At 37.1% G+C, this 23,152-nt stretch overlaps 1 protein-coding gene across 1 annotated transcript; it reads left to right on the forward strand.

The window, feature by feature from the left end:
- Positions 1–11,114: 11,114 nt before the first annotated feature.
- On the forward strand, positions 11,115–19,433 carry LOC130885526 (prolactin-2C2-like). The gene is made up of 5 exons (XM_057787063.1): positions 11,115–11,145; positions 13,257–13,432; positions 16,984–17,085; positions 18,167–18,346; positions 19,242–19,433. Exons 1-5 carry the CDS (start codon positions 11,115–11,117, stop codon positions 19,431–19,433), a joined length of 681 nt encoding a protein of 226 aa, XP_057643046.1.
- The last annotated feature ends 3,719 nt before the right edge of the window (positions 19,434–23,152 follow it).

The raw sequence follows: 23,152 nt of genomic DNA on the forward strand, positions 1-23,152 counted from the left end.
TTCAAGTCTCTTGCCAACCCTTAGGTGGCTCCCTTAATTAAGGTATGAGTTTCCCTGCTCCCCCATCCAACCTTCCTTTACCCCCAATCACCCCGATTCCCCCAGTTCCCCTCATCCTCTCCTTCACACTTTTCTCTCCCCATCTCCCCTCATCCCCATCCCACCCCACCCCCCAAGATTCCCATTTTTTGCCCATCAATCTTGTCTATTTCCCATAGCTGGGAGGATATCTATATGTTTTTCCTTGGGTTTACCCTCTTGTTTAGCTTCTTTAGGATCACAAATTATAGACTCAGTGGCCCCTATCCATGGCTAGAAACCAATTATGAGTGAGTACATCCCATGATCTTCTTTTTGGGTCTGGGTTACCTCACTCAGGATCGTATTTTCTATTTCCATCCATTTGCATGCAAAATTCGAGAAGTCATTGTTTTTTACCGCAGAGTAGTACTCTAATGTATATATATTCCACACTTTCTTCATCCATTCTTCTATTGAAGGGCATCTAGGTTGCTTCCAGGTTCTGGCTATTACAAATAATGCTGCTATGAACATAGTTGGACAAATGCTTTTGTCATATGCTAGGGCATCTCTTGGGTATATTCCCAAGAGTGCTATTGCTGGGTCCAGGGGTAGGTTGATCCCAATTTTTCTGAGAAACCGCCACACTGATTTCCAAAGTGGTTGCACAAGTTTGCAGTCCCACCAGCAATGGATGAGGGTACCCCTTTCTCCACAACCTCTCCAGCAAAGGCTATCCTTGGTGTTTTTGATTTTAGCCATTCTGACAGGTGTAAGATGATATCTCAAAGTTGTTTTGATTTGCATTTCTCTGATCGCTAAGGAGGTTGAGCATGACCTTAAGTATCTTTTGGCCATTTTAACTTCTTCTGATGAGAATTCTCTGTTCAGTTCAGTGCCCCATTTTTTAATTGGGTTAATTATCCTTTTAAAGTCTAGTTTCTTGAGTTCTTTATATATTTTGGAGATCAGACCTTTGTCTGTAGCGGGGTTGGTGAAGATCTTCTCCCAGTCAGTAGGCTGCCTTTTTGTCTTAATGACAGTGTCCTTTGCTTTACAGAAGCTTCTCAGTTTCAGGAGGTCCCATTTATTCAATGTTGCCCTTAATGTCTGTGCTGCTGGGGTTATACATAGGAAGCGATCTCCTGTGCCCATATGTTGTAGGGTACTTCCCATTTTCTCTTCTATCAGGTTCAGTGTGTTCAGATTGATATTGAGGTCTTTGATCCATCTAGCGATGGATGGAGATAGAGACAGAGACCCACACTGGAGCACCGGACTGAGCTCCCAAGGTTATAATGAGGAGCAGAAGGAGAGAGAACATGAACAAGGAAGTCAGGACCATGAGGGGTGCACCCAACCACTGAGACAGGGGGGCCGATCTATTGGGAGCTCACCAAGGCCAGCTGGACTCCTACTGAAAAAAACATGGGATAAAACCGGACTCTCTTAATGTGGTGGACAATGAGAGCTGACGAGAGGCCAAGGAGAATGACACAGGAACTTTCATCTGGCGATGGATCGAGAGAGAGACAGAGACCCAATTTGGATCAACCATCTGAGCTCTTAAGGTCCAAATGAGGAGCAGAAGGAGGGAGAACATGAGCAAGGAAATCAGGACCACGAGGGGTGCACCCACCCACTGTGACAGTGGAACTGATCTATTGGGAGCTCTCCAAGGCCAGCTGGACTGGGACTGAATAAGCATGGGTTGAAACTGGACTCTCTGAACAAGGCGGACAATGAAGGCTGATGAGAAGCCAAGGACAATGGCACTAGGTTTCGATCCTAATACATGAACTGGCTTTGTGGGAGCGTAGCCTGTTTGGATGCTCACCTTCCTGGACCTAGATAGAAGTGGGAGGACCTTGGTCTTCATGTAGAGCAGGGAATTTGGACTGCTCTTCAGTATCGAGAGGAAGGGGGAGTGGACTAGGGGGAGGAGAAGTGGAGTGGGGATAGGGGGAGGGGAGCCGGGGGAGGGGGCAATATGTGGGAGGAGGGGTAGGGAAATGGGAAACGGGGAGCAGTTGGAAATTTTAAGTAAAAAAGAATAAAAAAAAAAAAGAAAAGTAATTAAGATTTTTTTTCTTCTATGCACTATACTAGTTATGTTGAAATTTACCTGGCAATAAATACCAATTGATGTAATAGTGGAGTAAATGTTATGAAAGTAGCCAGCTGCATTTTCCTAAACTTAAGACCATCTATAAAAGCAGAACTCATGATTGGCATTGCCAGTTTATCCAAAAAAGTGTGTCTAGACAGGTCATAAGTGTCTACTAGTTCATTTCTCATAAATAGTTAGAGTAATTAAACTGTCCCTTAAACACTTTTCTTCATATCCACAGATAAATGAAGCTTTCAACACTCATAAGAGTGACATATATATGCATATGTATGTATTAATTTATAGACACACATATATTCATATATACACATATATTCATATATATTAGTGTATCATTCCTGTGAAAGTATTTTCTGGACCATACAAACTCTTTATAAGCAGGAATCACAACCATGACTGATACCATAACTTTTGTACAAGATCAAGATTAACAAAATTCCAGAACAGAGTCCTATCCCTAGCTGATAAGCTTTGTAAATTGGTGGTTTCTGTGGAAGGAGTGTCAGTTTTCTAGAGGGGGATATAGCTCTGATAGGCTGTCCATAGCTTTATATTTATATACCTATTTGCAGCAATATGAGAACTTAGTAGCTTGCAATCGTACATGATGTTGGGCGACAAAGTGGTGAAGGAGAATGAAAGTAATTGAGAGGAGAGAGTATAGGCCTGATTTGGTCAAAATGTATTATATGCATACAGTAAATGCTCGAGCAATAAATAAAAATGATAATGAAAAGAAATAGTATGTATGTTGTCTTATTATTGTTTTGTAACTACTCCATTAAACATTTCAAATACAGTGTAATCAGGATAGAGTGGAAAATTTTCTGTCATCTTACTTGTAGGTAATTTTTGCTTTTTTGTAATCACTCTCTTTAATATTTTAAATTAAAATTGTTTTATGTAACCCCCCTTTTTTCCTTCCCCAACTATTTTCCCTCAAACCCTTCACATGTACTTTCCCCTTGAGGATGATAGCTGATGTGGGATGTCTCTCTCATGCTGTATATATATTTATTACCATTAGTTAATAAAGAAGCTGATTTGGTCAATAGCCAGGCTAAATAGAGATAGGTGGAAAATTCAAACAGAAAGACGGGGACAAAGAAGGTTGAGTGAGGGAGATGTTGGTAACCGCTGCAGAAGCAAGATGTGAGGTTACAAGTCACAGGCCTTGTGGTAACATGTAGAATAATAGAAATGAGTTAATTTAAGTTGTAAGAGCTACTTAATAATATGCCTGATTTAATAGGCCAAACAACTTGTAGTTAATATAACCTCAGAGTGGTTATTTGGGAACTGGCAGGTGGGAGAAAAACCTGCAGTTACAGATAGTCTATTTTTCTTTTATTATATTTGCATATGCATGCACAAATACATAAACACACTCTATTGAGTCTGTTTTTATAGATTGTGTGTATCTTACACCTATAGCTTAGGAAATGTCACAGAAGGGGGATTGAAAATATTCTAAGAGGCAGAATACGTGGAAGTTTTCAGTCTCTCTTAGAAATGGATGAATAGACAGGCCCAGAACAATAGCAGCATCAAAAGCTATGTCAGTGTGAAAGTGGGGAATTTTCAGTGTCATATCAATAGACAAAGAACTATAGTTATGTGCTGAGGTCTAGGAGGATGATAATTAACCTCTTCCAAGATGAAACCCTTTATTAGCTGTCCAATGCAGAAAGTTTGGCCTATAACCATTCTTACTTTTAGTTTAGCATCACGAATAAGACTTAACTTAGTACTAAGATAAACACTCTAGCATATATTCCTTCAATCATCTCATGGTTAGGGTGTACTTCTTCTACTCATAAATGGTGTCTTCCTGCAAGTCCCCATCTGCAAATTTTTTTGTTTTTATATATGATTTTGGTACTCTCGGTCTGTAAGACAGTAGCTGCTATATTGACATAATAGAAGCTTGCAGAGGAAGAGCCAGGTCAGTGAACACCCAAAAGGTCCTCCAAGCAAGTGTGAGCTCCTTATTTGTATTCAGAGTTTAAGGATATTAAAATAAACAACAACATCAACAAAAACAAAATTAGCTACAATTAAAAGAAAAATGTTTCATTGTTATATCAGTTATTTCCTCCAATGACCTCAGTTAATGGGATGCAGTATCATATTTGAATTTTTATAGTAACTGTTGTTCTCTTGGCCAATTTTGCTTCCTTCTCTGGGAGGGGTGCATATGGACAAAAGAATCTTTGGGGTAGAACTCAAATTATATTCAATAAAGAGCAAGAACATTCTTCCCTGCCACAGAAGATGCTCCTTCACCAATGTTCCTTGACCTTCATTAGTCAGACCTGTGTGATAAAAGGGGCAGACTAGGGAGGGGGACTTGATTGGGGGAGGGGGAGGGAAATGGGAGGTGGTGGTGGGGAGGAGGCAGAAATCTTTAATAAATAAATAAATAAAAAGGAAAAGAAAAAAAAGGGTCCACTCTTGGATGAATAAGTCCTAGCAGTAGACCTCCTTCCAGATTATTTTCTTTCATGGAAGATAGTGTTCCTCAGACAAAATCTGTGGCAGTATATTTACCCAACAGAAGGAATGCTAAATCACTTTTACCTTCCGTTCCCTCAGCATACATTTAGAGATTAGCAAGAATTGATTTTCATTGGGCTGTCATTCACCAACGCAGTGTCCTAAGAAACAAAAATAAAACACCACCATTGGTATGGCTTCCATTAATCAATAAACCCTTGTTCAGACTTGATAGCCTCCTGGAGTCCGGGAACACAGACCCTAGCACTCCATTAAAATTTACTTCTGAAAAAATAGATTTTTTTCATATAATATATTGTGATTAGGGTTTCCATTCACCATACTCCTCCCAGTTCCTCCCTGTCTCTCTTCCCTACCAGCTCTATACACTTTTTGTCTCTCCTTAGAAAATATAGACATCTAAGAAATAATAATATAATAAAATAAAACAAAAACAAGTTGGAGTAGAACAAAACAAGCAAACAGAAAAAAGAGCCAAAGAAGAAGCATAAGAAACACATACAGAGGCCAGGTGGTGGTGGCGCACGCCAGGACTCGGGAGGCAGAGGAAGGCAGATCTTTGTAAGTTCGAAGCCAGCTTGGTCTACAAGAGCTAGTTCCAGGACTGGCTCAAAAGCAGCACAGAGAAACCCTATCTGGAGAAAGATCTCCTGAGTAACTTGAGAGCATGGGGACCTTGGGAGAGGGTTAAAGGGGAGGGGAGAGGTAAGGAGGGGAGTAGAGAAAAATGTAGAGCTCAATAAAAACTAATTTAAAAAAATTTAAAAAATAAAACAAAACAAAAAAAGAAAGAAACACATACAGACACAGAAACACACATTTACACACAAAGGAATTCCATAAAAATATGAAACTGGAAGTCATAAAGGACCTATATGGTTTTTTAAAAAGTCCTGATTTAACAATATTGGAGAAAGAACCCCCAAAGATGTCAATGAGTTTGTTTCATGTTGTCCATCTACTACTTGAAATACAGACTTTACTAAAGAACACTTTTTTCTCCAGTGAGACTGTCTTGGAGAGAACGAATTTTTTATTTGTGAATAAAAATAATTACTTATTTACTTAATTTATTTAATCAATAAATTGATATTTATTGTATCAATTAGAGATAGCATGTGGGTTATGATTGGGGTCATATGTCCACTTCTTTCAGCTCTAGGACCCCATCTGGTGCAGACCTCTGCGGGCCCTATGCTTGCTGCCACAGTCTCTGTGAGTTCATAGGCATGCCAGCCTTTTAGTATCCAGAAGGCCTTGATTCCTTAGTGCTCTCCAAGCCTCTTAACACCTTTTCTACTAACTCTTCCATAGAGTTTCCAGAGCCCTGAGGGGAGAGATTTGATGGAGATATTCCTTTTAGGGCTGAGTGTGCCAAGCTCTCTCACTCTGTACATGTGCCTAGCTGGGTATCATCTGGGGCAGACTACTTTTCTGGCGGTGGCTGAACAAGGCATTGATCTATGAGTATAGCAGAGTGTCAGTAGGAGCCATTTTATTAGGATACCCCATTCATTTTATTACTATGTTCCTTTGCCCCGCCACCCCAAAAAGCATTGAATATGGGGGTTCCATCTCAAAGAGGGGGCCTTACCTCAAGTCAAACTTTGGTTGAGTACTTCCACATGCTTGAGGCCACCATTGCAGCAGCATATACTGTAGGTATGTCACTAGATGGAAGGCTTTGTAGTTGAATTGGTGGTCATCTTTTTCCTCTAGTAAAGTATACCTCCCATTGCTGTGAACATTAGTCCACATGACTACAGGTTCAAGGTAGGCACCAGATCCACTTCTCTGTATTCAATGAGTTTTGTAGGTGCTGTATTCAATAATAAGGCTTTACCATGTTTGTGGAGAGCTTTTCTATGGGGACTTCCATGGAACTCCTTCAGCCAAAACTCAGATCTGACCCATTCCTGGTACTAGAAATCTTATTTGGTGTCAAGAGCCTCAATCTCCTCCACATTTGGAAATTTCACTTAGATAACTTTCATATTTGTATATATTTTAGGAAGGTTTTAATGAATTAGGTTTCCATATACACACACCCCCAAATGGTCACTCTATTAATATTCTCTAAAACTTTGCTTTGAGATCAACTTAGTCTTTGCCATATTTCCTTTGAGTGATCAATTTTTCTTTTTCTTTTTCATCTATCTTCAATGATTTCTCACATAAAAAACTCAATCTACCTGAAAGTCTCTGTCACTGAGATCTAGCAAAGTGTCCCTTGCTGTAAATGTCATTCTCGGCTGAATCCCTGGCTGGAATGGGGATAATCTACATAGAAACTCCAAACTCTACCACCTGTGTATCAGTATGTTACCTGAACACTTACAAAATTTGTAGTTTTGACAGGTTCAGAGGAATAGGGAGATCATGAGCTTCTCATTCATGTTTGAACATATCAAAATACCATCCACTCTCAGCTTTCCAATGAGTTGATGAAGCAACCACAGCATTTTTCACACCGGCAACAGTAAGGATTTTATGATTCATGGTATCTGTAGTGTACTAGAGAATGAATACATCCTAAGAATGTTCCTAGAAGTGCACCGTTAATATTTCTAACATTCCCATCCATATGTGATGTATTCCATATTCATGACTTTGGATAAATTTTTAAATTGCAGAAGGCATTAAAGTTGTAATTAAATTAGATAAATTTTTCTTTCTTACTCAACATGTTTTTCGGGCTAAAATTGATCAATTTATTTTCTGTTATCAGTTTGTTTCCCAAATATTTTGAAAATAAGGGGTAAGTAGAAAAAGACAAGGTCTCCTGAGTAAATTGGGAGCATGGGGACCTTGGGGGAGAAGATAGGCAGGAAGGGGAGCAGAGAAAAATGTAGAGCTAATAAGAATCTATTTAAAAGTGGGAACAAAAGAAAATAAGGGGAATAAACAAAGTTATTTATGGACTTGGATGTACAGCAGAAGCTGAGGCTTAATACAGCCAGGAACAAAATTTTGATTGACTGTTCCTAGTGCTTAAAATGGATGAAATGCTAACTGCTGAGATATTTTCCCTGGGTTCAGTCTCTCTCAAATGTTACTTGTCTATAACGCATATATCTAAAAAAATTGAAGAGAATGGTAGCTTCTGAGTTTGAGGTGTAAATTCTTATTATTTTATTTCTTATCAATGAACATTTTAGTTGTGTAATTTCATGAGTTACAGAGTCCACAGTGAACCCTTATAGCTAAATATATGAGCTCTTGGTGCTCATATATGCACTTGTTCCAATTAGGTTGGTTATTTGACAAGAACATTCACATTTGCTCAACAGAAAATTCACTTTCTGTATTGTTTCATCTAACAGATTTTTATATTTATTTGTTCCGATTTTATTTTAATCTCTATTTCCGCATTTAAGTTTGGAGTCAAGTGACATGACCTTGTAATAAATATATATAATAATAATATATAATATGTAATAAATATAATAAAGTATAAGGTTTAAGTAGAGGATCGGGTCCTGTTTTAAATTTACTGTGTGATCAACATTTGAATATATTTTGAAACTCTCTACATTCTTAGGAGCATTGAGAAACAGTTTAGGGCTCTTAACTAAAATTCTAGAAGAATTACATTTCTGGCAGGATTCCTTGTGGCAAGATTTTATTCCTTTTTGGGTTCACGGTTGTATAGTTTCTCAAATGTAGCATCAGCTCTCAATCGCTATGTGGAAGAAAAAGAAACGACCTTTGTGAGTACAAACATGGTTGTGGTGAGTGGTGCAGGAGGGACACCTCTGTGTCTCCTCAGACTATCTCTTCTCCTGGCTCAAGTACACACCAGAGAGGTTGACAAGAACCAGAGCAACAGTGACTGCAGTGAAAACTGAGCTTCTAAAGGGCTCCTGAGGCAGGATGTGGAAAGAAAACGGGGCTCCAGAAAGAAGCATTTGAACACCTTGGGATGGCTTCAAAGCAAAGTCTCCAGGAACAGGTTGGTGGAGGGATATATTTCTCATATATATGTCTCTAAAGACTGAGATGTCAAGAGCACAGTTTTCATGAAAGAGAGTTAGAGATATAGGTGTTAGCAGTGAACCTGTTGCTGTGGTAAAGGAGATGCCATCAGTAGGAGCCAATACACACATTTCATTTGGAGAATGGTTGCTATTGCTGGCATATACAGGCATAAAGCACTGCTGACTGGATGCCCCCACAATAAAATTATGGATGTATTGATTCTATTAATGAACTGACTGCTGCTGCTTTGGTGAACATTCACCTAACTGAGCATAAATTCTTGACAGCTCTGAAATTTTTCAGAGATGGTGAGCAGCAGAATATAGATATAGACATAACAACATTAAAGTGACATGGATTCAGTTTTAGCTAGGAATGGGTAATTATGGCTACCAAACATCGTAATGTATAAAATTTATGATAATTGATGTGGAAATATGTCTAACCTATTCAAATGCAGAATGTGTACCAATGTTGCGGAGAATTACTTGTGGGGATGAAACCAAGTTGAACTTATGTTATTATAGGAAATGAGAGGCTTACGGTATGAACATTGTTCTTCCAACTCTGAGACCTTTCAGCGGACATGCATGGCTGATAAGTAAGATATAGCCACAGGGTCAGCCTGGAGCCAGTCAGACATAAGAAGCCAGGTGATGTCACACACTTCTGTGTAAGGGAATGGACCCTGTCCCCAATTTACCCCAGTACAGGACAACCAGTGAGGGTCTACTCCACAAAGATTGCTCAATGGCCTTACAAAATTGCCTCAAGATGACGAATATTAATGTCAAAGTAAGTGATGAATTTTGCTAAAATTCCATTTTCTTTGGTATGATGAACATTATTAAAAAAAAAACTCTATCCCTTTCATGACGTAGAGTTTATTGTGGTTCATACTGCAAGAGGACATTTTTGAATACAGCAAGACAGGTGAGACAGCTGGTCATACTGCTTCCAGGATCAAGAAGCTGCAGGGTATAATATTGTTGCTGAAATCCCCTAGTCCTTTTCATTCCATCTGGGCAATTCCTTGCCACTGAAGTAGCCAGATAACAAATCTTTCTGAGGGTAATGTCTAGAGGTTTGTCTCCTAAATTATTCCTAGTCTGTTGCCAGTCTATATTAGGTGTCACAACTTTAATCACTGGGATGCATGATAAATTGGAGCGGAAAACATCATAATCAGAACTTCAGACAATAATAATCCTTCACTGGGAGAAAACAAGAACTACTAAACTGTGTAAACAGTAGAGAAGTTCTGCACTATAGCCTCGTAGGTTACTCTTAATCCTTTTAATTCAATAATAAATATGAACATACTGATGATGTGTTTTTTAGATAAATAAGGCAGTGTGGGATATACGTTGTTTTTTTACAAACTTTGTACTTTGGAGGATACAAGTAAAATAACTACTGTGAGTTTTCATTATTTATCATAACTTAATAATAGGAGCTTTGCTTGCTTTCTTGTTTAATGTTTCAGGAAAATACTCAACTCAATCCAATGTTCATTTGTTCGTTGCAGATAAAACTGGGCCTTCATTGATTCTGATAACTATCTGTAAGGTTCTATTGTATGAAGGTAGTATCTAGTATTATACAGAGTTGGAAAGTCATGGGCAAGCAAAGATGGCAATTAGCAATTTGAAAGCAGTTGTCTAGCATGGTCGGAAGAAGTATTAGCTAAAATTTCAAGATTACTGAAATATGTCACAAATTATTTACTTATTTTCCCATGACTTATAAATCAGGGAGGCCCCATTGGCCAGATTATTGTCAGTGAGACGGATGCAAACAGTATTAAATATAAGAGACCATGCAATAAAATGCCAGATGTTCTAGTTCATGCCACATGTGCTGAGACAGGTAAAAGGTTTCAAAGTTACAGTTGGGTTTTTATAGTATTATGTGGTACTATGATGGCTACTGCTGGGAAATGTCTCTAAGGGACCTGCTCAGTGCAAGAGCGCCATTACCAACCCAAGCCAGATACATAGATTCACCTAAGAGTGGCGAAGCTGCTATAAGAACACACAAATATGTTTGAATTTGATTTAAGCACAGTTTTATAGGCTTTGCCTACCTTTGTAATTTACAAGAAACAGAAGAATTATCAGAGAGACTGTAGATGTGATAAGAAATTCACAACACTCTTCATGGCTCAGAAACAGCTCTGATGATTTACAACACAACATGAACCATAGTGATGACCTAACAACGAGGTAAATAATACCTATATACCTAGGTTGATCATTGTTGTAATGAGGCTATTAGCTAATGATGGGTGAGAGTAATGGTATCCTCAACTTGAATTCCAGACATTATTTCTTCCTGCCCCCTAGCAGTGTCTGGCCTTGGGGATGATGTGCTGCACTATATAGGAGGTGGAAAGTTAACTGGAGACGGGACTTGGTCAAACAGCTTCCCTGAATCAGCAGCGAAGCTGTGGTGGGACTCCACGAAGATGCAGCTGTCCTTGACTCAACCACCTTCCTGTAAGTAGCTCTTCTCCCAACTTCCTCCAGTTGACCTTAATCATTGCATGATTGTACAAAGCTAGTTTGGATAGTTTACTTTTTACAGTGTTATTTCCCCCATATAAGAAGGGAATAGGTATTTTTTAATACCAGACCCAGAAAAGGAAAGGATAAAGTAAGTAAGTAGTACTTTCTAATCATTTCTCTAGATAGCAACTATACAACAACTCTCAGAGTTCTTGGAGTTTTATGTCTACACAACTCTGAATGACACATTAAGTTTTAGAACACGGAATAATAAATTTCACAAAATCAGAATTTCAAACATTGAGACTTTTAACTGTAATGAAACCATATGAGCATATAGGTAGAATTTCTAACAATTACAGAAGGAAAAAGTAGCATCCACTCATTACTGGGTCTCTGCTATGAGTTGCTTGACTGGAATGATGCATTCATATTTTATCCTGGGGACAAGTCAATGACGATAACAAATATGATTTATACAGCATTAAAATTTCATTCAAGGCAAATACTCTTTCAGCATGCATAAAGCCTGAGCAAGTTTACACAAAAGAAAATACCAGAGCTGCAAGGGAACTGAACACACAATCCTCCACCCCGAAACCATAGGCAATTGTTGGGAGTGGAAAAAATGGTTTATCAAATGTGTATCCCCTCATAATTTGAACATGCTGTGGTATAAGACTGAACATCAAAGAATATTTGGTTAGCACAAATTGGTCTTAAACGTTTTGGTTTTATTTCTCTAATGACACAAAGTTGTGCGAGTGAGGAAGTTGCATGGTACGTGGGTCTGGGAAGAGTTGGGGAATGCAAACTGAACATCAGAACATACAAAAATTTTTAAAGAACAGAAAAGAGGGTACAATTGCTTATATTCCCTTTTGTTTACAAGTAAGATGGATTATCAGTAAGAATAATTTGGATTTTATGAAGTGACAAAACAAAATTATTAGCTCTTGTTAGGTTTTTAAAATCCTATAGATGATAAATGAGAGAGTGTGTATGTGTGTACCTGTATCTGTGTCTGGGGTTTGTGTGTGTGTGTCCATATGTATGTATGTATGTATGTGTGTGTGTAACATTTTGACTTACTTTTAAAAGGTGCCTGGCTATCATGTATACTACAAAGTAATTTGATATTTTTGTTTATTTTTCCATGAATAAAATTTAACAATTCCCTAATTTTTAGTTGCACATTTCCAAATCCATTTATCAAAGTTTCTTTCAGACTACTGTCACTAAACGTAATAGAATTTTCTTTGTAATAAATACGTACTGGTTTATCATATTGAAAGTGTTAAATATTGATATGTCCATTATTCAAAAGTAAATTGATGATGATGCCAATCTCGGTCACTATAAAAACTGTTAAAACTGTATGTAAATATTGAAAAAGAAGAAAATGTGACCTTATGGTACAGGATTATTTATTTCAGATTGTGGCATCACTCTACAATGTTAGTATTATTGAACAATTGTGTGTTTGTTCCCATCTAACTCAAAGATAAAGCTAATTCACAGAGCTGTTCTTTTTATACTGCCGCCCCAAACTGATAGTAGACAAATTTAGATCCTGTTTCCGTGCTTAAGAGCTATAGATGCTTTTGAACAAGAGCTGTGTTTGGTTCTCAGCACTCCATGGTTGCTCACAACTGTATGTAACTCTAATTCTCAGAAATCTAATGCCTTTGTCTGACATGTAACACTGCTGTACTTAAAATAAAACAAATATATTTTTAAATGCTGCAAACTCATAACATCTCTTATTACAGAAAATCATCAGCAATTCACTAGACATTAAATGGTTTGAACAGAAAGGCTTGATACCCTGCCTTGACTTAAATTAAGCTCCAAATGCTTTTAGAATACAGAATACTTTTGGGTATAGCTTTAATAAATTGTAAAAAGGACATTCATGATTCGAAATAGAAATCTGAGAAAATATGATTACTTAGATTAGTTTTCCCATTGAATTACTCCTACAGCGTTCAAAACAGTTTCTTGGTAGGAGGCCACTTTGACCACATAATGCTTCTATTGACAGGATGACTTTTTATAACCCCACAGGAATATATCTCAAAGTCGCTCTTCTTCTTTAACAGGGACACTGCTCCTACTCCTGGTGTCCAACCAGCTTCTGTGGGAGAACGTGGCATCTGTACCCATGTGCGCAATGAGGAACGGCCGCTGCTTTAATTCCTTGGGTGACATGTTTGATGTAGCAGGCAGTCAGTCTCGTGAAATCAGCCAAAAAGTTTCAGAAATGCTCACTGAATTTGTAAGTACCCCCACTGACTTCTGGCTTCATAACAAATCAGGCCTCCATCACAATGGCTGTGATACAGCCTATCCTATAAGAAAGCACACCATGATCTAAATCTGAGACAGGCGTTCCGTCTCAAAGGATAAGAAGACAGCAGCTGCTGAACTGTGGAGCCAATAAGAGGAGAGTTGCAAGATGAATTGACTACTGACTGAAACACTACTATTTTAATGCTGATGTTCAGCTTTCATTTTAATTCTCTCTTATGACATAAAGACATGCTAGGAATAACAAGAGAAATGTTTCTTGTTTCCTTTATCTAGTGGGCTATTCATCACGCCTATTACTTTATTCATTTACTTGTTTGTTTTATCTTTTACTGAAAATAGATATTTTTCTCACAAAATATACAATAATTGCCCTTTCATCTCCCTCTATTCCTCCTAGATTCACCCCATGTACCCTTCCCTTCTGGGTCCACTCCCTTCGTGTCTCTCATTAGAAAAAAAACAGGCTCCTCAGGGAGAGCAATGAAGTAAGATAAGATAAAAACAAAACTAATACATCAGAATTGGACTAAACAAACAAAACAAAAGAAAAGGGCTCAAGAGGAGGCACAAAATCAAAGACCATCTTGCTCATACAGTCAAGAATCCTATGAAACTGTAAACAATAATATAGACACAAAGGACCTGGTGCAGACCAGCACAGGCCCTGTGCACCTTGCCTCAGTCTCTGTGACTTTATATGTGTTTAAATTATGTTGAGTTTAAATATGTTTAAATTATTTTCTTCTGAGACAGGGTGTACCTTTCGAGCCTGTCCTGAAACTAACTCTTGTAAACCAGACTGGCCTCAAATTCACAGAGATCCACCTGTCTCTCCCTCCCAAGTGCTAGGATTAAAGGCATGTGCAACCACCACAGCAAACTATGTTGATTTAAAAGGCCTTGGTTTCTTGGTGTCTTCCTTCCACTTTGGTTCTTAGATTCTTTTTATCTCCTCTTCTTTAGATTTTCCTGACCTCTGAGTAGAGAGATCTGAGGGAAATATTCCATTTAGGCCTGAGTGGTCCAAGGTCTTTTACTCTCAACATAATGTGCGCCTGTGGGTTTCTGTATTTGTTCTTCTGAAGGAGGAAGCTTCTCTGATGATGGTTAAATGAGACACTAATCTATGAATATAGAAGAATGTCATCAGAAGTCCTTTTATTTTCACAGTTTTCTTTGGGTTTTTTGTTTGTTTGTTTTTGTTTTTAGAAAGTAGCATTTTATTTTACCCAAGGTTATCCAGTATCATGTTCTTGGTTCCCTAAAAAGTATTGAATATGGTTTGACCTCTCATGGAGAGGGTCTTAAGTCAAATCAGGTATTAGTCATTTACTTCTACAAGATTTGTATATCTTGCAGGCAGGATACCATTGTATATCAAAGAGTTTGTGACTGGGCTGGTCTTTATGTTTATCTTTTGATAGTGTCCAGAGTACCCTCCTGTTCCAAAGATATTAGCACACAGGGGTAAAAGTCTGTGGAGGCACCCGCTCAACTTCTTCATGTTCAATGGGTTCTATAGGTATTGTCTTCAACTATGGGGCCTTGCCATCAGTTTGTAGAGAGCAAACTATAGTCTCGGCCAAAATACAGCCTGGGTTATTTGGTGGCTTCTAACCACTTTGGGCTACAACCCAATTAAATGTAACCCAATACTGGTACCAGAAGCTTCATTTGGTGGTAAGAGGTGACCAGATGGTGATTTGTCTCCCCCATTATTTGGAGTTTTCATTTAGATCATCTTCACATATGTATGGAGTTTTCATTTAGATCATCTTCACACATGTATATATTTTAGCAATCTTATACTTTATAGGTTTTCATGCTATTCTCAAATGGCCTTTAATTTTATCTGTCTTTTTCCATATTTCCTTCCCCCCCACCTTCATCCCTTCCCCTCTTCACCTGATCGTAGTATTCTAGCCTCTCCGCTTACACTGGACACTACAGTCTTGTGATAAAGGAAACTGCATTGCAGTGACTTGTAAGCATTAAATAGAGCTAAAGATATTTAGGGCAAAGTCAGCGAGAACAAGAAAATTGATAATTGCTCTTCAGATTCCCAAATGTTAGAAACTATTTTTAGTGAATTAAAAAAAATATTTGATTAACTAACAAGGAGGTCTGGCATATGCAGGGCAATTGTTTAGGTATTCAAGATGAAAACACTTTGAAGTATGTATGTTAGATGTTCTACTCCCATCAATGAAGTCACAATCAGTGACATTTCCGCATCAGTGGGCTGTGAGAACTCAGCTCAATGTTTGCAGGCTGTTGTTCTAATCACTTACATTTCCTGATTGGGGTCACCACCAAGATCATACTAAAAATATTTTCAAAATATCAAACAATTCTCTAATTATGGTTTTAAATAAGAGCTACTACAAATAATAAAGATGTAGGCGTATATAACAAATAACTAAATGTTGATTAATATGCAAAAACAAAGTAATTTTCCATTTTAGTTGGTTCATGGTTTATATTTCTTTAAAGCCTATGCAGGGTTTAAGCTTTATTTTGTCATAACCAATGCAATATTATTCTACATTCCTAATGACCTAGGTAAAATATTCTTGTGTAGGTGCCAATGTATTTGCAAGGCATGTTATACACGGTGGCATTTGTTACAAATGGCACATAAAACAATAGTGATTTAGGGCATTGATAGCTTTAACCACTGCTTCTCAAATCATAACTTCTAGAAAGACTGTAAATAGTGAAGAGGATTTGGGAAATTTGAAAGTTAGATGAATATAAACTGGCGCTACAGATAAAGCTTAAAGTGCACCCACACACTGAGGCAATGGGGATGATCTATCGGGAACTCACCAAGGCCAGCTGGCCGGGGACTGAAAAAGCATGGGACAAAACCGGTCTCGCTGAACATAATGGACAATGAGGACTACTGAGAACTGAAGAACAATGGCAATGGGTTCTTGATCCTATTGCATGTAATGGCTTTGTGGGAGCCCAGGTAGTTTGGATGCTCACCTTAATAGACCTGGATGGAGGTGGGTGGTCCTTGGACCTCCCACAGGGCAGAGAAACCTGCTTGCTCTTTGGGCTGAGGAGGAAGGAAGACTTGATTGGGGGAGGGGGAGGGAACGGGAGGTGGTGGCGGGGAAGAGGCAGAAATCTTTAATAATTAAATTAATTAATTAATAAAAAAAATCCCAGAAAAAAAAAAAAAAGTGTAGTTAAAAGTATTCCCTGGGAATGAGCACCCGAATTGGCTATGCAATGTAAAATAATCAATAATGATTTAAAATATATGCCAAGAATTTAGAAGGAGTTAGAGTGGGATGATAGGAAGAGTTAGAAAAAGAGGACATGGGAGGGGTTGGAGAGAAAAAAGGAGGGGGGAAATGTAATTGTATTTTAATTAAAATGTTCTCAAAGCTCATTTATTTAATACATTAGTTTCATTTTTTAGCACTTACTTTAAATGCATTAGCTTTCTGTTTATTTATTCTTTTCACAATTTCCAAGCTCAACTGAATATTTCATCAATTCCAGAAAAACCACTATGCTGAAGCCCACGGGTTCAATGACACAGTCCTCATCCGCTGCCACACTTCTTCCCTCTCCATTCCAGAAAACGAAGCCATGAAAAAACAAGTGAGTCCGCACTCCCTGTATTTTTCAACAAAACTTTTGAAACAGTACACTGTATTTATCATGCTGTAAGTTCTTAATAAGTATTGCAATAGGCATAATAGTCATATCTCTGGGAAAATGGAGACAGAATATGCAAGGAAAGGAAAAATATGCAGTACAGTTGAATATAGTGAAATCTGCTAAGTAATATTTTCATATTAGTGTCCATATTAAGGACCCTTTTCCATTACCCAACAGTGAGACTCTTCATATTATTCTTTTGGGGTTTTTAAACTGTCATTGACCTTGAAGGATAAGAATATATTGATGCAGGCTTAGACAATGCCAATACAGTTGTATTTATCATATGTTAGTAATGAACCCTGTATTTCCAGTTCTTTGGATTGCAAACTAGTTCACTATCTCTTCTTGGCTTTGGAGTATCTTCTTTTTCAATTTCTGTTTCTGATCCTGCGTCCTAATTATCCTCACCTGTGTCATGCCTAAAAGTCAGCTACAGAAAGGAGCAGAGTATATACCATGCAGTGGTGAACAGTGTGTTGCGATTCCACTGTATGATTATAACTCTACACTCATGTCTGTTGTGATTTATTATTTTTTAATCTCCCACTTACGACTTCCTATATAAACCATCACAATATGATGTAGATTAAATATTTTCATACAGTCCTATATATCTGCACAGTTAGAATGTGTCCTTTTTGTTCTGCTTAATGGCAAAAATACATTCTTTATCTCTATAATTCTTATTAAAATCAGAGAAATTATGAAGGAAAGTGGAAAAATCAAAGTGAAGAAAGAGATTATATTTCATGAGAATTACTACAGAGAACCCTAATGGCATTTCTGAATTTAATTTACTCTAAAATTCTTTATCACAATACCACAACTTCTACAGCTGGTATTATATACAAAAGATTGTTTTTTTTTGTTTGTTTTTTTTTTCTTCAAAAGATTGTTTTAAATACATATTTGAACAACAAAGGGGAAGTTTATCTCAGTCTTTTGAAAAAAACTGTCTGGATCGAACTCGATTTTATTTTGATGATTCTAATGTAATTGCTCAAATGTGGTCACTTAGTTTGGCTTCTTGCTGAAATGGGTGGGCACTCTTTTGAATGCCTGGGAAGAACCTCTACAACACTTGAAGGAAGAACTATCTACCTTGAAAGGCGTCCCTGCTAGTGTTATCGCCAAAGTCAAAGACATCAAGGAAAAGAGCTCGGGACAGCTGGTTGGCATCAAAACCCTTCTCAACGTGGTGAGCTGTTCTAACTTCTCATTACTTTTCTTCTCATAAATAGGTAACAAAAGAAAAAATAATTAAATTTTGAAGTATTTTGATTTGTTAAAAATTAAAAAATTTAAAAAATAAAAATAAAAACAAACAAGCAAGTACTTTGGCACGCAACTATCTAAAAGGCACACTATTAAGCGAATGCTGGCAATTCCAACCTTCTCTGGACAGTTTTATTCAGACTCTCACATACCATGGTTCTCAGAAAGAAAGAAAAAAAAAAAACCTGTTCCTCATTTTAATTTGAACAGTAGCATTTCTGGTTCAAAACACAGACACTTAAAAGACTTGAGTAGGTATTTTTAGCATCATCATCCCTTGACTATTTGCATCTTAAACCTTATAAAAACCATTTTTTATATAAAGTATAAAAATTCTTGCTTCTCAAGTTAAGGATATATATATTATACAAAGAATTGATTTGGCTGAAAAATAAGATATATTACAAGAGAAAAAATATATTTTCAATAAAAAGAAAAAAGAACATTATTTTAATACCAGGACCCATTAAAAAAATAAAGGAAAAATCAAGGACTGTTGAGGACATGAATATTCCTTAAGTGGCATAATGGACATTTATTCTTTCATTGTCCTCTTCTCAAATCCAAGTCTAAAATCAAATAACTTGTCGACTGTGTATCCCTTAACTTTGTAAGATGTAATTGATCAGATAGAAAAAGAAAAAAAAAAACGCAAACACCAAATTTGCGTTTATCTTCTCCAACATCAGTGAAAATTCATACATTTAGGTGATTTTGACAATCCTAACAATTTACAAATCTTTATTCAGCATTTAGATGGGATACGCACAGAAAATATTTAAATATAATTGATAGTTGATTATGCTTTTGGTAATCAGCTTTACCCTAGAAATGCAGAAGCTGTGAACTTCCCTACCTTGCCTGAAGTGGCATCACCGAAGTCAGCAAATGAAGATGTTCGCATTTTGGGTTATTATAACAAGCTCAGCTGCCTAGATGGTGACTATAAGAAGATTGACATTTATCTCAACGTCATAAAGTGCAAGAATTTAAAAATGAATAATTGCTAAGCCTTCTTCCATCTGATCTGCTTCTGAAATATGTAGCATCCTATAAACTTTATCTTTTGAATTTTGTTATCGTTGTCTCATTTAAAAATAAAAAGTGGCAATTTCACTTGCACCAGCCTAACCCAAAACAACACCCATATCAAGACATCTCTATTTAGTACTTATCCCTCCAACTAACCCTTAACCTGACCCTCAAATTACCACCTCCACCTGCCCCTCTAATCTACAGGAATGATCACAGCCAAGAGTGAGCAATAGAGGGTAGGTAGCTTGAATTTGCCCTCTCTGGAAATCAGATTGGTGACTATCCCAATTGTGATGAGGGAACCAGTGACTGATAGACAGATGCATAGATCCACAGCCAAGCCTGAGCCCTGTGTTAGGAAATCCTGTTGAAGAGGGGAAGGAAGGATTGTAAGAGTCATGGGGATCAAGTCCATCACAAGAGAATCCACAGAAGCAGCTATCGTGGTCTCAAAGCTCACAGTCTAGATTGGCAGCTAGTGATCCTGCATGAAACCAACCTAGGCCCTCTACATATGTGTTACAATTGTTTGGCTTGGTCTATTTGTGTGACACCTAACAGTGGGATCAGTGCCTGGACAAACACAATACCTTAATCAAGATCAGAAATATATATACACAGTATAACAAAATGGATCTTAAATTTATATCAATAAATCAAGGTACACACCCATGCAAATCTCTATAGCATATCTCCCTTTCAATGTAAATGAATATTTATAAACAATATTTGGGAATATGGGCACAGTTCTGTCCAAACTTCTTCCTGCTGTTTATTGGGCAAAGTAATTTTTGTAGGGGTATTCACAGCAACCTTTGAGAGTGTCTTGTTCCATGAAACCATATTGGTCTGGAAGCAATCCACAGGTTCTCATCTTCTGTGGAAACAAAGAAGAAACTCTTTTCCAAAGCAACATGTTCTTAGACCCAAATTCAGAAGTCAAAACACCTTTATGAATATACATGTTGATTTAGCTTAGCAGCCCATACAATGAGATATCTCTCTGTACTTAGCTCCTTCACAGTCAAAAAATTCAAAGATAACATAATAATATACATAATTCAGACTTTCTGTGAGTTTTCCATTTTTACATGGCTTATTTTTTTGTTTACTACTTTTAATCTCTGACTATCTGTAATCTGTCTCTTTAAAGACTTTACCTTTTTAAGCATTAACTTTATTTTATGACTCTCTATACTCTTTTTCTTCTCTTTCAAACCTACATACATTTATCCAACACTATGACACATTTAGAGTTCTTTTCCATCTTAATTTGTCTTTATTGTGTAAATGAAATTATTTTTTGATCAGAAGCATTTCTTAAAATGCTAAGCAGCTTGGTCTCGGTAGTCCTGGGTGCTGGCTCTGCCTCTCTTGGTCTTTAAATTTGGTGGAGGTACTTCACCTCAGCTCTAGGACTGCCAGGTGGGAACTATCCTTACCACCTAAACTCTGGATAGCACCATGAAGCATATAAACCTTTTTTTTTTTCTGAGTAAAATTTATATCCACCATGCAGTGCACTACATGGCCTGGAAATATCTCTGTGCATTATATTCTGGCCTACATGAATTCACAGCAAAATTCTACCAGACTTTCAAAGAAGATGAATACTCTAACATCAAAACCAGTAAAGATGCAACAAAAAGCTAATTACAAGACAATATCCCCGATAAACATAGATTCAAAATTAGAGCAAAGTAATTACAAACTAAATACAAACATACATCAGAAAGAATATGTACCATGATCAAGTTAGTTCTGTCCCTTATGTGCAAGGATGGTTCAAGATACATTGTCAAATTAACTTAAATACAAAAATCGCATAATCATCTCAACGGATACAAAAAAAAGCCATTTACATATCCAACATACCTTTATGATAAAAATCCTAGAAAGAGTAGGACAAGTAGGAACTTATCTCACCATATAAAAAGCCATATGAGAAACCAATAGCCAATATCATTGATATGAAGAAAAAATTGAAGCAATCCTATTGAAATTAGAAATAAGATAAAGCTATCTGTTATCCCCACTCCTTTCAAACATTGTGCTTAAATTATTAACTAGAACAATAAAAAAGAATGAAAGACATTCTTCAAGACATTTCATGTATTGATATGATATTTAGGATATATTTCATATTATATTATATATTATTCCTACCACTGATCAAGATATTTGTGTGTTGTTTACATTTTGAGGTCATTGTTTTCATTTACTGCACATTTGTTTACAGATTGTTTAATATTCTGATATGAAGTCTTAGTCTTGAAGTTATCAGGTATTAAGTATTATAGGTCAATAGTTATTTATGTTTGTTATACTTATAGTTAGATTAATTGGGTTTTTTAGATACAAAGAGATTATATTCTACCTAGATAGGTAATCCTCAACCACTTCAAATATCTGAAGAACATGGCAGTTAAATAACTTGGGGTTCTGTTGATGTGCTGTCCAGACAGTACCAATCAATTCCCAAGAGAATTTTGAGCACCAAAGACACTCCACTTGGAGTTTGTTTTCTTCTTGGCACAACTGGCCTTTGGGTAAGAAACTGCCCATGTCTCAACGACTGACAAAGTACGTGATATCTGGATTGGATAAGCTGGGCATAAGGGAAAAGACTGTCAAATCTTGCTAAGACAGGGTAAGACGGTTCTGAAATTTTTCCTGCCTCTGAAAATTGTATGTCAGTTACACTAGGCCTTAGCCAAAGTTGATTGCTTCAACATTACAAAAAAAAAAAAAAAAAAAAAAAAAAACCACTGGAGAAAAACTGTATCTTTAACAAAAAGTTCAGGGAAGTCTGGAGATACATAAGGAGAACAATTAGATTCAAGTCTTTCACCTCTCACACAATTGATCTCCAAATAGAACTAAAAATTAAATGTGAGAAAAAGTTATTCAATATCTCCAGTATATAGGTGTAGAAAAGAACACTTTTTTTCGAGATTGTCAAACATTTTATAGATCAAGAATCACTCTGCTACACTGAAAACACTGGTCAAAGAAGTTGATTTTAAGGGCATAGTAAACATCAAGTTGGACTCAAGAATGAAATTTCGTGCCCATCAGAGGACTTGCGAATAATTTCATGTCGCTATATGTGTTCTATTGACTTGTTTTACACATATATTGTATTTTCAGTTTTTAAAGATTTTTTTTCTTTTTATTAAGAATTTTTTTGTTTTGGTTTTTCGAGACAGGGTAGAATTTTTAAATACAATATTTTTTCATATTTTATAGCTAACTTTGTTCCTACTCCCTTCCCTTCTCCTACTTGCTTCACCTTCTCCCAACCCCACATCCCCATCCACTCCTCAGAAAATGTAAGTCTTCCCATGGGGAGTCAACAAAGTATGACATTTCACTTCAAGACAAGACCAAGGCCCTCCCCCGTATATTTAGGCTGAGCAAGGTAACCCTTCAAAAAGAATGTGCTCCTAGATGCCAATCAAGCACTAGGATTAAATCCTGGTCCCACTGCCAGTGGCCCTACAGACTCTTCAAGTCTTACAACTGTCCCACATTCAGCGGGCCAAATTTGGTCCTATGCATGTGTGCCTTCTATCAGTCCAGAGTCAGTGAGCTCTTCCTCTCTCAGATCAGCTATTTCTGTGGTTATCACCATGATGGTCTTGAACCCTTTGTTCATATTATCACTCCTCCCCCCTCTTGGGATTGTCTCAGG

The sequence above is a fragment of the Chionomys nivalis genome, chromosome 13 (assembly GCF_950005125.1).
Source record: "Chionomys nivalis chromosome 13, mChiNiv1.1, whole genome shotgun sequence".
Lineage (NCBI taxonomy): Eukaryota > Metazoa > Chordata > Mammalia > Rodentia > Cricetidae > Chionomys > Chionomys nivalis.

Bases quoted from the DNA above. Each gene is read 5' to 3' on its own strand.
- LOC130885526 (XM_057787063.1), top strand. From the start codon at position 11,115: ATGCAGCTGTCCTTGACTCAACCACCTTCCT. The intron at 11,146-13,256 runs GTAAGTAGCTCT...CTTCTTTAACAG, and splicing joins CTTGACTCAACCACCTTCCT to GGACACTGCTCCTACTCCTG. The intron at 18,347-19,241 runs GTGAGCTGTTCT...TTTGGTAATCAG, and splicing joins TCAAAACCCTTCTCAACGTG to CTTTACCCTAGAAATGCAGA.